The following is a 15,119-nucleotide window of genomic DNA, read 5'->3' on the forward strand; positions in this document are numbered from 1 at the left end:
GTGGGAGGATTGCTTGAGCTCAGGAGGTCGAGGCTACAGTGATCTGTGATCATGCCACTGTGCTCCAGCCTGAGCAACAAAGCAAGACTCTATATCAAAAAGGGTGGGTGGGGGGCAACCTAATTAGCACCTATTCCAAACAAAGTTATCAAAGCAGTATCAAATGTAGAATCAAAGACGTATCTACAAGGAGCTCAGAAACAAGAAGGGTAAGAACAAAACTAACAGTCACAAAGAAGCTGGATACTGATTTATGTGCTAAGGTGTTGCAGCCCTGGCAAACATTCAAATAGAAGATCTTAGATCCTGAGTGTATAATAAGGGAAAAAAAAAAAAAAGATCTGTGGAAGACCTTCAGGTGAGCTAGAATCAAAAGGACGTAGGTAACAGGTGAAATTATAGGAACATCTGCCTTCAAGAATGGAAAATTAGGCCGGGTACAGTGGCTCATGCCTGTAACCCTAGCACTTTGGGAGGCCAAGGTGGGTGGGTCACTTGAGATTAGGAGTTTGAGACCAGCCTGGGCAACATGGCAAAACCCCATCTCTACAAATAAAATACAAAAATGAGCCGGGGTGGAGGTGGGCACCTGTAGTCCCAGCTCTCAGGAGGCTGAGGTGGAAGGATGGCTTGAGCCTGGGAGGTGGAGGCTGCGGTGAGCTGAGATCACACCACAGCACTCCAGCCTGGACGACATAGAGACCCTATACTTAAAAAAAAAAAAAAAAAAAGACTGGAAAGTTGCTGATTCCTCTATCTAAGCCTTCAAGTGGAGGAGATCCTGAAAGCTCTGTTTCCAGCCATCTTCCTCCTCTCTGCTCTCTAGGAAACCATATACATTTCCTCAAACATCAGCTATACACATAAATTCTAAAATCTACAGCAACAGCCCAGTCTCTCCACAGAATTCCTGATTCAAATATGTAGCAGCTGCCTGGACCATGACACAAGATATAAACTACCAAGGGAATGAGCAGAGAAGAGGCAAGATAAAAGCAGGGCTTTGGCATGATTTGGGACTCTTAGTCACAAAATTACAGATGCTCCCCCACCCGGCAGCTTTTGTTGGGGAAACCCAAAGGATCACAAAAGTACTCAGGAAGCTTAGGAGCACTTACCAGTGCTACCTCAAATGCCATACCATTTCATAGCATAACGGAGGAGTGCTTATGGCTGAGACATTACCAGCCTGTGGGGAATACTGTCTGCTTACAAACAGCAATGCAACTGTGTCCTTGAAGTGTCACCAAGCTATACAGTTCTTGCAAAATTATCATTCTGAGCAATAATGGAGAGAGAATTTACAGGGCACAGGTTCTAGGGTGAGACTGACTGGGATCAAACCTAGTTTGGTTACACCTTAGGCAGGTGACTCATTCTCTTCATCTGTAAGGATGCTGTAAACACTGAAAGTGCTAATACACGTAATAACCTTAGAATACAATCTGCCCCGCAGTAGGTGGTCAAAAGATATTAGCTATTATTACAATTCTTAGAAAGGCAACCCGGGGTGGTCAGTCCTGTGCTGTAAGATTCTCCCTGCACACTGATAGCCCAGAGCATGCATTTGAGAGCCTCACTGACTGGGTTTGACCCCAGCTTACCCATTTACTAGCTGTGTGACCTTGGGCAAGTTACTTACTCCTCTCTGTGCTTCAGTCTTCTCAAGTGGAAAATGAGACTAATGATATTATCTCAGAGCAGGGGACCCCAACCTCCAGGCCGTGGACGGGTACTAGTTTGTGGCCTGTTAGGAACTGGGCCACACCCAGCAGGAGGTGAGCTGCAGGGGAGCCACCTTGCCCACCTGAGCTCAGCCTCCTATCAGATGAGCAGCAGCATTAGAGTCTCACAGGAGCGTGAACCCTACTGTGAACTGCGCATGCGAGGGATCTAGGCTGCACGCTCCTTACGAGACTCTAATGCCTGATGATCTGAGGTGGAATAGGTTCATCCTGAAACTACTCCCTTCCCTACTCCATCTATGGAAAAACTGTCTTCCATGAAACCAGTCCCTGGTGCCAAAAAGACTGGGGACCACTGTCTTAGAGAACGATGTGGAAAGTCATTAGGATAGGTTACATCACTCGGAACAGTGTCTGGTTTAGTAAGGTTTACCACTGCTGCTGCTTCTCCGCCTACTTATTCTTCATCCAGTGCCCAGTTTTCAGCCGTGGTTTTTTCTTTGTCCCCTTCCAACTTTCATTTGAAAAGCAAGCCTAGAAATTTAATTAGCTGGGCATGATGGCGCATGCCTGCAGTCCCAGAGATGATGCCACTGCATTCCAGCCTTTGAGACAGAGACAGCCTGTCTCAAAAAAGGAGAGGAGAGAGGAGAGGACAGCAAACCTAGAAATTTAAATAATAGATAAAACTTAGAGTTTCACGAAAAAAGCTACACTAAGTATCAGTGAAGAATGCCAGGAACTTCCAATTTTCTCATGTTTCTTTCCAAATAATATCTATCTGTTCTCCATGAGTGCAGTCTATGGTCAGACTTTCAGTAAGTATCCTTTCTGAGAGTTCATCACTGTTAACAAAGCATGCTTAAGACAAAAAAAATCTGCATTCATTATGAATAGCCTAAAATAAAGACTGTAATGTCTATTGCAAAAAAGTAGTTAATCAGCAAATTACCTCTTCAGAAGTTACATGGCACAGTCAGGAGAGAAACCAAGAATGGACTTTTAGAACACTCTTCCTTTTAGTTCAGGAGTTGGCAAACTTTCTGTAAAGGGCTAGATAGCCAATGTTTTAGCTCTGGGAGCCACACAGTCTCTGTGGCCCTACTCAACTCTGCCAGTTGTAAAACAAAAGTACAAATGAATGAGTGTGGCTGTTTCCCTAAAAATACTTTATTTATGAACACTGAAAATGGAATTTCATGTAATGTTCACATCATGATACACTGTTTTGATTTTTCTTCAACCAGTTTAAAATATTTAAAATACAGTTAATATGTATAAGCTATTTTTATATGTTACATCTATAACATATAAACAAATTCTTAGCTTAAGGACTGCACAGCAACAATTCAACAGGTTTCAGGTCAGATCTGGCTGAGAGGCCATACAAGCCCTGCTCCCCTGCCGGTGATTTTAAAGAATTAGGATGTTAAAATGACACCCAGAGCCAAATGAAAGGGCAGAAAGCAGTTTATCTATCTGGAAGGCCTAGAGTTCTGTAACCTCTCACTTCTTACCACACCCTAAGCCACAACAGCAGCCACTGCATCTTCAAGATATGCCTCTCTCGAAGCTTACCTCCTCACCCTCAGAAACGAGCTCACAGTACCGCCTTCCACCCCTAGACAAATACCTCTTCCACACACTTACGCTCTTGACTGCCCCGTCTATCATACTTTTTGCCTTCTCTACCAATTTCTGAAGAGTCCTCTTTACTCACTACTTCCTCCCTTGCCTCCAGAACCTTCTGAAACTTGGCTCCTACCCACACCCCTCTGCTAAACAGTCACAATGATCAAATCACCTACTTCGATGACCTTTTCTGTATTCTTCAAGCTCCCCAACCTCTCTGTAGCCTCTCAATCACCCCATTCTTAAAACTCTTGCTTTGGCTCCCTAACTCTGTACTCTAGCTTTCTTCCTAACCTTGTTACAGACCCTTCATCTATTCTGACTACCCACTTTCTAAAAAGGCAAGTGCTGCAAGGTTCACACCTACAACGGAACTTTTCCTAAATCTTCTTCTTTGAATGTGGTCTCATGCACACCCATAACTTTACTGTCACTGCTATAAAAATGGACCCAAATCTCTCTTTCCTTCAACATCTCCTGCTGAAAGAATGATTGACTGGTACTATAAACTCAACAAGTCCAAAATCAAACTTCATATCTTCCTCAAATCAAAGTCTTCTTCCTACTTCATTTCATGTTACCAAAGCCCTAAGTTATCAACGTACAGGCTATGGTAATGCGTTTATACAGCACATCAAACATACGAACTATTTAGAGATAAATTTAACACAATGTGCAATGCATGCGCACTGAAAACTATAAAACATTGCTGATAGAAATGAAAGGCAACCTAAATAACCAGAGTGATATACTACGCTCATGGATTGGAAGGCTCAATAGCTCAGTACTGTTAAGATGTCAGGTCTCTCCAAATTGGTCTATAGATTCAACACCTTCCCAATAAAAATCCCAGCGAACTATTTTTGTAGAATTTGAAAGAATGATTCTAAATTTTTTTTCTTAGAAACAGGGTCTCCCTCTGTCACCCAGGCTGGGGTGCAGTGGCCTGATCACAACTCACTGCAGCCTCGAACTCCTGGGCTCAAGTGATTCTCCTGCCTCAGTCTTCCAAACAGGGAGAACTATGGGTGAGCACCACCGCACCTGGCCAATTGTTTTGTAGAGACAGGGTCTCAGTATGGCGCCCAAGCTGGCCTTGAACGCCTGCCCTCAAGGGATCCTCCTACTTTGGTCTTTTAAACTGCTGGGATTACAGGCATGCACAAGCACAGGCAGCTGATTCTAAAATTTGGGTGGAAATGCAAAGTTCCTAGAATAGCCAAAAAAAATTCCGCGTGGGGGGAAAGAAAAAGGTTTAGCATTTACCTGACTCAAGGCTGCGTATAAAGCTACAGTAAATAGGACAGCATCATACTGGCATCAAGACAGATATCCAGAGCAATGAGTAAAGAGCAATGGGACCAGAACAATTGGAGATCTATATGGAAAACACAAATCCCTATTCCTAGTTACCGCTACATACAAAAACTAACTCAAAATCACACATATCTAAATGGAAGGGTTAAAACTGTAGCCCTTCCAGGCCGGGCGCGGTGACTCACGCCTGTAATCCCAGCACTTTGGGAGACCGAGGCAGACGGATCACGAGATCAGGAGATCAAGACCATCCTGGCTAACACAGTGAAACCCCAACTCTACTAAAAATACAAAAATTAGCCAGGTGAGGTGGCGGGCGCCTGTAGTCCCAGCTACTCGGGAGGCTGAGGCAGGAGAATCACTTGAATCCGGGAGGCAGAGGCTGCAATGAGCCGAGATCGCGCCACTGCACTCCAGCCTGGACCACAAAGTGAGACTCCATGGAAAAAAAAAAAAAAAAAAAGCAGAGGGAGATTTGACCCACTCAGAGTAGAAGGTCACGTGAACACAGAACAGAGAGAAATGTGAAGATGCTGTCCTTGAAGACTGGAATGACGCAGCCAATAGCCAAGGAATGTCAGCAGCCTCTTGCAGGTGGAAGAATCAGGAAACAATATTCTCCTAGAGCCTCCGGAGGGAATAGGGTCCTACTGAGAACTTGATTTGACACCAGCGATGCTGATTTCAATCAGACTTCTGTCCTCCAGAATCATAAGAACACGTTTCTGTTGTTTTAAGCCATCTAGCTTGTGGAAATCTGTTACAGGAGCCACAGGAAACTAAAACAGCTATACTTACAAACCAAAAATTCTGTTTAGTGGAAGATTTTAATGCCCTGGTAACTTTTTGCCAGATTAGTGTCAACATCATTTGATGGGGTAAAAGGAAATGTACACTTTCCTGTCATATTTTGCAATAAAGAGAAAGAGGGAATTAGTACTTTTTGTCTCCTATGGCAGTTAAGTTCTTCACATTCATCATCTCAGATTCTAACTATATTGAAAAAGTAATATACTAACAGTGAAATTCACTTGGGTTAAGTGGGTTGCCTAAAATCACACAATTAGCAGAAGACAGACTCGAGATTTGGGATCTCAAGCCAGAGCCCATCCCATTAATACCATGACGCCAGATTTCAGCTCCAATATCAGAACATCAAGATCAGTCATTAATTAATGCAGGAACTAAATGAGCTCCTTCCATTTCCTACCGTAAATGCACTCTACTGCCCTCTGGCCACTCCAGTTCTAACCCGCACTGTATTCGGTGTTTTTCGATTACCACCACCCTGGCATTGCCTTTCTCTACATTCCTATAGTTCTTCTATTCTAGCCAAAACTTTAGCAGTGAATTAGTGTTCGTCACGTAATTTTTTTTTTTTTTTTGAGACAGAGTTTCGCTTGTCGCCCAGATTGGAGTGCAATGGTACGGTGCAATCTTGGCTCACTGCAACCTCTGCCTCCCGGGTTCAAGCAATCTCCTGCCTCAGCCTCCTGAAGTAGCTGGGATTACAGGCGCCTGCCCCCACGCCCAGCTAATTTTTTTGTACGTTTAGTAGAGACAGGGTTTCATCATGTTGGCCAGGCTGGTCCTGAACTCCTGACCTCAGGTGATACCCTGGCCTCCATCTCCGAAAATGCTGGGATTACAGGCATAAGCCACCATGCCCGGCCTCTCCATGTAATTCTTTAATGACTAAATGACTTTATTCCTATTCTGCTTCAACTATGTCCATCAGATAAAAGAGAAATGATTGTAAAGGTTGTGATAACATTCTATTTGGAGAACTACAAGAATAATTTTTTGTTTCAGGCTTATATTAGGATCTTCCACATAAAATATTTCATTAAAGTGTCAGCTTCTCAGAAAATACTATCTTCCTTGTTGGCATCAGATTACAAGAGCTCTTCACTGGTGATGAATTACCACCACTACTACTGTTCTTTTTTTTTTTCTTTTGAGACAGAGTCTCACTCTTGTCACCCACACTGGACTCCAGTGGCACGATCTCAGTTCACTGCAACCTCCGCCTCCTGGGTTGAAGCAATTCTCCTGCCTCAGCCTCCCGAGTAGCTGGAATTACAGGTGTGTACCACCAAGCCTGGCTAGTTTTTGTACTTTAGTAGAGACGGCGTTTCACCATGTTGCTCAGGCTGGTCTCAAACTCCTGACCTTGTGACCTGCCCGCCTTGGGCTCCCAAAGTGCTGGAATTACAGGCATGAGCTTCCACCATGCCCAGCCCACAAATCTGGATGTTTAAAAGGTCCCAGGTGACTGCACCGTGCAGGGTTCTCCAGGTTGAGAACTATGTACTAAAGGAATGAAGGAGAGAGGAAAGCACAGATGTGAGAGGTGTACAGCATCCAGGGGATTTGGTGACTAATGCAGACTTAGGGGGGAGTTGGGGATAACTTTTTGGTTAGTGACTTGAGAGTCTGGCCGAACAGTAGTGCCATTAATCATGAATGTAGAAGAGAAAACCCAGTATAACTAGAAAACAAAACACGCATGCTTATTTGAAATACTTTGCCTTCCCCTCTCTGTTCTGCAAGTTCCATTAAGGTTAAGGTTGTGTCTTGCTCATTTTGTCATCTCTGGCATAGTAGCTTGCACCTACCGTAAAATACATTTTTCCTGAATGCAATTCAACTCTGTGAGGTTCATCTGCCTCATGTTACAATCAGTGGCATGACTTACACATCTTTCAAAAGCTCACCGTGTACAGCAGTGACGACTGGGCTGGTTTCATAAGAGATGCACAACAAATATTAGGTAACTAGCTACTTCCACCCCAAACTCCTGACTGGAAACACTTTCAACTTAGACACCACCACATAGAAGTATACTGGGCAAAGCAAGTATGTCCAAAAGTGAGGTCAAAATATTTGTTCTCAAATCTATTCCTCCTCTACCTCTTAGCAGCTCAGCCATTTGGCTGAGTCATCCAGACCTAGAACTCTTGAGTCATCTTTGATTCCCTCTCAACATTCAACCAGATTTCAAAAGTCCCGTCTTTCATATGTTCTGCGGTCTTTCTCCCATCAGTCCTCTCCAGCCCCACAGCCCCTACCAAATGGTTCACTGCTACAGCTTGCTCTCTGACTTCCTTTCTTCTCAATCCATCCTCTACACTGCAGTCATTTTGTCATGTTCCAGACAATTCCAGTTATGTCGCTACCGTGGCTGATTCCTTTCAGTAGTATTGCTCCATGACTCTCAGAATAAAATTCAAATGCTGAACCAATGCCCTTAATAACCTGGCCCTTAACTTACTCTTCCAACCTCACATCCCTCTAATCCTTCCACCTAGAACAGTGACCTTTCCTCAATCTCATGTCCCCACGTCCAAAGGAGGGCCATTTTTCAAAGCTCAGCTCAAGTAATGTCTTCTGCAACAAGACTTTCCCTGAACATCTAAAATACATTCCCCATTACTTCCTTAAAAAATCTCTCCCTGGCCGGGTGCGGTGGCTCAAGCCTGTAATCCCAGCACTTTGGGAGGCCGAGATGGGTAGATCACTAGGTCAGGAGATAGAGACCATCCTGGCTAACAGGGTGAAACCCCGTCTCTACTAAAAAATACAAAAAACTAGCTGGGTGAGGTGGCGGGCGCCTGTAGTCCCAGCTACTCGGGAGGCTGAGGCAGGAGAATGGCGTAAACCCGGGAGGCGGAGCTTGCAGTGAGCTGAGATCGTGCCACTGCACTCCAGCCTGGGTGACAGAGCGAGACTCCATCTCAAAAAAAAAAAAAAAAAAAAATCTCTCCCTATTCTGAGTTTTCAAAGTAACTCCTAAGCATTTTTTACCTTTCACCTTACAATATAGTTTTTCATACACAATCTCTTTTATCACCCCTCCTACACTTCAGAACTCCCTGTGAATAAGCTTTAGTTCTGGCTATTCTTGTTTAACTACCAATTACTTCTCCCTCTATACCCATTCCATGGTTATCTCCTCTTCCTCCTGACAGTACCTTACCAAATGGAGTTTAATAAATACCACAGGTTCAACAGGAGATTCTGGGGACACAGCAATTTCTCATTTTGTTCAGCAAGGCTGTAAATCATGATAATATCTCAAGTTGCCCACAGCAAATCACCCTGCCAGTGACAGAATCCTGTGTATCTCAGCACAATTCAGTAGCTTTATTTTGAAATGTCCACTAATGGATAAATTTTATTTCTCAGTAAAAACAATCCACAAGGAGAAAGCTAACAGCTACAGCTGGTGACAGCACTGAAAGCAAGGAAAGGGAGAGAAAAGAAAACAATGGTATAACAGGAACAGTCCTCGAGAGGTCTCTAGACTACATATAATTACCAATGACCTGGGACATTTGTTCAGTAAGTAAAACAATAAACAGATAAATTTCAAAAGTAGAAACAGCAAAGTTCCTTCTTTCCTTATTTCTACCAACCTACACTAATGAGGCATTTTCTGGAACGGTACTATCCAAAGCACTTCTTCTGGCAATGAGGCAAGTGTTCTATTAATCTGTGCTGTCCATTGGGGGAGCTACTAGCCACATGGCAACTGAGTACTTGGAACAGGACTAGCACAACTGAGAAGTTAATTTTAAATTTTATTTAATCAAATTTAAGTAGCCACACGTGGCTAGTGACTAATGTGTTGGTCGATGAATGCCCAGGACATGGAATGTTTTCCCCATGTTACTCGGGTTGTTGTCAAAAGTATTTTTCTGATCAAATTCCATCAAGTTAATAAAAGTTTATGATAAATTTTCTGTTCAATATACTATCTACCAAAAAAAAACCTTATTTTTTTTTTTCAATTTTTACTTTTACTGAGAAGAAGAAGTGGAGAGTGATTTTAGAGGAGACTCGAGGGAAAGACTGCACGCCAGGGTGAAACCATCAGGCGCTGTGGGAAAAGCATCAGGCGCTGTGGAAAAAGGCTCTTCCTGCGCCTGAGAAATATCCTAGGATCCCGACAGCTACTTGTGAGCTACAGATGATCCCCCTTTTAAAGCTGAGGACACTGAGACTGAGAGCAATTAATTGACTTGCTTATGATCATAGCTTGAACTAGGATTTAAATCTATGTCCAGCCGCAGTCTGAGCTCTTAATACATTTTATTTTATTATTATTATTTTTTGAGACAGTCTCTGTTGCTCAGGCTGGAGTGCAGTGGCGCAATCTCGGCTCACTGCAACCTCCACCTCCTAGGTTCAAGTGATTCTCCTGACTCAGTCTCCTGAGCAGCTGGGATTACAGGCATGCACCACCACACCTGGCTAATTTTTGTATGTTTAGTAGAGATGGGGTTTCACCATGTTGGTCAGGCTGGTCTGGAACTCCTGATCTCAAGTGATCCGCCCACCTCAGCCTCTTAAAGTGCTGGGATTACAGACATGAGCTACTGTGCCCGGCCTTAAACATTATACTTTAGTTGCTAAAACAAAAATGGGCAGGATGAAAAGTAGGTTAGGGCCGGGCGCGGTGGCTGAAACCTGTAATCCCAGCACTTTGGGAGGCCGAGACGGGCGGATCACAAGGTCAGGAGATCGAGACCATCCTGGCTAACACAGTGAAACCCCATCTTTACTAAAAAAAAATACAAAAAAAACTAGCCGGGCAAGGTGGCGGGCGCCTGTAGCCCCAGCTACTCGGGAGGCTGAGGCAGGAGAATGGCGTAAACCCGGGAGGCGGAGCTTGCAGTGAGCTGAGATCCAGCCACTGCACTCCAGCCTGGGCAACAGAGTGAGACTCCGTCTCAAAAAAAAAAAGAAAAGAAAAGTAGGTTAGGTAGCTCTCAGCAGACTTGTTATCCAGAGCATAATAAAAGCTGGACCAGCCAGTTTGCTTGGCAAGAAGCTAAGGATGTATCCAGGCAACTTTTCTTGATGGCTAGCAGGTGATGCTTGTTAATTCACACATTCCTTCAACCACAGCCATGATTCTAAGCTGGGCCATACAGGAGTGAGCAAAACAGAACAAGTCCCTGCCCTCATGGGGTTTATATTCCAGTGAGGGACGCTCTCTAATGAGATGACAACTGAACAGGCACTGAGTGAATAAAGTGGGTCAGCTGTGTGGAGAAGCAGTGGAGGACTATTCCAGGCCAAGGCAACTGCAGGGACAAAGAGGCAGAGATAGCAGCATGTTGGGCACGCACAAAGAACAGCAACAAAGTCAGTGTGGCGGGGCACAGTGAATGAAAGCAGGAAACAAGCTCGAAGTGTTAGGTGGGGCCCACACCCTGTTAGTACTTAAAGGTCATTGGGAGAATTGGAATATATTTTAAGATTACGGAGAACTGTGAGAGTTGGGCATTGAGGGGCAGGAGTATTAAGAAGAGCGGGAGAGACATGATCTGACTGATGTCTTAAATGAAACACTAGAAACTGTGTGAAATTAGAGTGTGAGAAAGCAAAATCTAGGCGGAAAAGTTAAAAGCAACCTTTTAATTGGAACTTCTGAAGTAGTTCACTTGGGTTACAAAGGAAGCTTAGGGCTGGGAGCGGTGGCTCACACCTGTAATCCCAGCACTTCGGGAGGCCCAGGCAGGTGAATGGCTTGAGCCCAGGAGTTCAAGACTAGCCCGGACAACATCGCGAAACCCCAACTCTACAAGAAATACGAAAATTAGCCGGATGTGGTGGCACGCACATCTGCACTCCCAGCTACTTGGGAGGCTGAGGTGAGAGAATCACTTGAATCTGGGAGGTGGAGGTTGTAGTGAGCTGTGATCACGCCACTGTACTCCAGCCTGGGTGATGGAGTGAGATCCTGTTTTGGGGGAAAAAAAAAAAAAGTACCACAAACGAAGCTTAGATTAGCAGGACAGCTACAGAGATGTAGAGATGGGGAATAAAACTAATTTTACGACAGACTTTAGCTAAATATATATGGTCAAATCCATAGTCATGGATAGATGGAAGGAAAGAAGGTTGTCCTCTAAACAAGTCACATAAGAAGCTGTATACTCAGTCTCTCAGGAATTCTGTTTACTATTCCTAGGCACTATCTCCCACATTCTCACACAGCCAACCAACCATTATCAGGGCAGTTCCCACAGTGTGTTCACAGATCATTCAAGTTATATGACACAGATATCTGCTATTTATTTATATTTAAATATGTCTCTCCAAACAAGCATAGCAGGCTCTGAGAATCTGATTAAAGCACAAGCAGGATTAACATCCCACAAACATTTTCTACCTAATCTTGTCTTCCTTGGCATAGCTTCAGGTTAATGAGCTAAATGGCCCAGAATGCCTCCTAGTTGAAGTGTGCAACATCGTTTCTAAAAAGCTTAAACCCTAACAAAAAGTTGGGACACAAAAAAGGTAAAAGCAAAACTGGCTTACACCTGCAATCCCAGCACTCTGGGAGGCTGAGGCGGGCAGATCAGCTGAGGCAGGGAGTTCAAGACCAGCCTGGCCAAGATAGTGAAACCCTGTCTCTACAAAACTTAGCCGGGCATGATGGTGGGTGCCCGTAATCCCAGGTACTTGGGAGGCTGAGGCGGGAGAATCACTTGAACCCAGGAGGTGGAGGCTGCGGTGGCCGAGATCGCGCTATTGCACTCCAGCCTGGGCAACAGAGTGAGAGGGGGGAAGGGAGGAAGGAAGGAAGGAAGGAAGAAAAACTGCAAAGTCCAAACTTCATGACTGCTTACCTAGCTATCCCCCTGCTAACCCTGAAAGGATGTTTTCTGCGTGTGTTTAAGGAGAGATACCCCACTGACGGGATGTCTCTCGAGGTACTTGCCAGATGATGAGTATGGATGATGAGCATGCTGACTCGGCCTGTATGCGCTCCTCAGGGGTTGGAACTCCACTGCATAGCACAGCAGGGGGTCAGTAAAGCTCCTGAATGAAAAACCCGCCGCCCTCCACAATCTCAACCTTGCTACTGTATTCCCAAAACACTGAACTTACCTTCCTAGTGTAAAAGCGCCAGACTACCCATTACCTCACAGAAGACCTTCCTGAACCTTTCTACCCACCTCACTCCTGTGAGGAACAGCTATTTGCTGTGTACAACAACATTCTGTGATTGACCCAAAAAGTAACTTCAGAGAATGTCTTGGGTTTTCGCTCCTTTTCTTATTCCCCTGCTTTCACCTCAAGTTTCCCCTCCAGGGATATGGCAGAAAAAGCAAAGACAAAAACTGGCTGCCTGCTAGGCGCAATGGCTCATGCCTGTAACCGCAGCACTTAGAGAGGCCAAAGCGGGTGGACTGCTTGAGCCCAAGAGCTGGAGACCAGTCTGGGCGACATAGTGAGACCTACTCTCTCTCTTTTTTAAGACAGGATCTTGCTCTGTCGCCCAGGCTGGTGGAGTTCACTGCAACCTCCGCCTCCCGGATTCAAACGATCCTCCTACCTCCCTAGTATTACTGCTGGGACCACAGGCACCCACCACCACTCCATTCACTCCAGGCTGGAGTGCAGTGGCACCATCTCAGCTCACTGCAACCTCCGTTTTCCGGGTTCAAGTGATTCTCGTGCCTCATCCTCCCGAGTACCTGGAATTACAGATACGTGCCACTACACCTGGCTAACTTTTGTATTTTTTGTTGATACGAGGTTTCGCCATGTTGCCCAGGCTGCTCTTGAACTCCTGGCCTCAAGCGATCCTCCCACCTCGGCCTCCCAAAGTGCTGAAATTACTGGCGTGCGCCACCACACCGGGCCAAGACCTTGTCTACACACACACAGACACAACTTTTTAATTAGCCGGGTGTGGTGGCGAGCGCCCGTGGTCTCAGAAGGCTGAGGCAAGAGGATCGCTTGAGCCCAAGAAGCTGAAACTGCAGTGAGCCGTGACCGCACCACTGTACTCCAGCCTGTGGGACAGAGCGAGACCCTGTCTCAAAACACACACACACACCCCAAAACCAACTGGGTGCCAGTGCCAGCTATCTCTGTAACTTTGCCTAAATTCCTTTATCAATAAAGGGCAAATATACACGTCAGGCCTCCTTCACGAGGTTATCTAAAGTCTAATGCAAATGAAAAAAGCCGACCAACTGTCACGTGCTGCCCAAATCTAAGATCCATCAAGAGAGAGGTTCAGTCAAAGCTCAAAACCAACAGGACAAGTCGTGACCAAGCACACTGCAGTCACTCAATAAACAAGGGTCAAATAAGGAATATTCTTCTCCAATAATGGTGTAAAGAGGAGAACCACGCTGCCCAGATACAAAAATGTCGCTGCACGATTCCTGACAGGTAACTCCCAATCTCTGGGCCTTCTTTCCCCCCCACCTACGTGTACAATAAGGCTTTGACAATGAAGGCTTCTAATTACTGCTACATTAAGAGAGGCAGATTCTGAGAGACCAGAGTGCCTTAACCTGCAATGTCATAAGAAGTGCACCAGACCAGAGGGTAGGCACTGGACTGGGAGGCAAAGGCACAGAGGTCTGGTTTGAGCAGCCCTCTTGTGAGCAGTGTGACCTTGGCCAACTCCCTTCCCGCAAACCCCTTCCTCCCGTCTTCATCGGTACGCCTGGCCTGAAGGCAGGGGCTGCTGCGGAGCCGGAGCCGCCAGTGCGCCCGCCTGCTTGACCCCAGCCCGAGGAGTCCCACGCTCTTCCGCAAGCAAGGGATGGACCCCTTCCGGATGCAGGACGTGCCAGGACAGCAGTTTCGATTTCCTAAAGAGAAGGCTTACTTCCCCCGGCGTCCCGGCACCGCCGGCAATCAAGAGCCTCCCCGGCTGCCCTCGGGGCCCCGCGGCTGCACGCTGCACCGGCACGAGACCCGCCAGCCCCGCTCCGCAGCCGGCCGCAGTCCCGCGGGGTCGGCATCGCGGGAGGGGCGTTGTCATAGGAACCGCGCTCCGGACCCCAGCCCGAGCAGCTCAGAAGAGGCCGCACAGAAAGGCTCGCGAGACCCGCGGAGCCCCCATGCAACCACGCCCGGCCTTCCCCTCCCAGGGCAGCTTCTCCCGGCCAGCAGCGCCCCCACAGCTCCGCGTCTTCCCGCGCGGCTCCACAAAAAACCCTACCTTCCGCCATGTCTGGCCCGGCACTGCCTGCAGCCTCGCGAGAAGTGCGCGGCTCAGCCGGGGCGGTGCAGAACGGAATCACCAAGTCTCGCGAGAATCATGGGAGGCGCGGCAAAGGGCGGAGCCGAGGGTAGGAAAGGGGTGAATGAAAGTGGAGGGGGATGCTGGGCTCTGGGGGAGGCGGAGAGCCGGGTTTATTTTTACCGGGTGTTTTTGAGGCTCGAGATTTATTTTTTTTTTTTTTTTTGAGACGGAGTCTCGCTCTGCCGCCCAGGCTGGAGTGCAGTGGCCGGATCTCAGCTCACTGCAAGCTCCGCCTCTTAGGTTTACGCCATTCTCCTGCCTCAGCCTCCAGAATAGCTGGGACTACAGGCGCCCGCCAAATCGCCCGGCTAGTTTTTTGTATTTTTTTAGTAGAGACGGGGTTTCACCGTGTTAGCCAGGATGGTCTCGATCTCCTGACCTCGTGATCCACCCGTCTCGGCCTCCCAAAGTGCTGGGAT

At 46.4% G+C, this 15,119-nt stretch overlaps 1 protein-coding gene across 3 annotated transcripts in view; it reads right to left on the reverse strand.

Moving 5' to 3' along the window:
• Nucleotides 1-14,673, reverse strand: part of ANKFY1 (ankyrin repeat and FYVE domain containing 1) — a 102,293-nt gene extending 87,620 nt beyond the window's left edge. Inside the window, exon 1 of one of the 3 annotated variants that reach the window (XR_002724901.1) lies at nucleotides 14,617-14,635. Coding sequence is in view for 2 of the 3 variants with exons in the window: in XM_023184509.2 (XP_023040277.1) it covers nucleotides 14,617-14,626 (10 nt within the window). In the remaining variant the exon portion in view is untranslated. Of the gene's footprint in view, nucleotides 1-14,616 lie in introns of all 3 variants that reach the window. The other 2 variants (XM_023184509.2, XM_023184508.2) reach the window with 2 other exon arrangements.
• Between the last annotated feature and the right edge of the window lie 446 nt (nucleotides 14,674-15,119).

This window comes from Piliocolobus tephrosceles, chromosome 16, assembly GCF_002776525.5.
Source record: "Piliocolobus tephrosceles isolate RC106 chromosome 16, ASM277652v3, whole genome shotgun sequence".
In the NCBI taxonomy this organism is placed as follows: Eukaryota; Metazoa; Chordata; class Mammalia; order Primates; family Cercopithecidae; genus Piliocolobus; species Piliocolobus tephrosceles.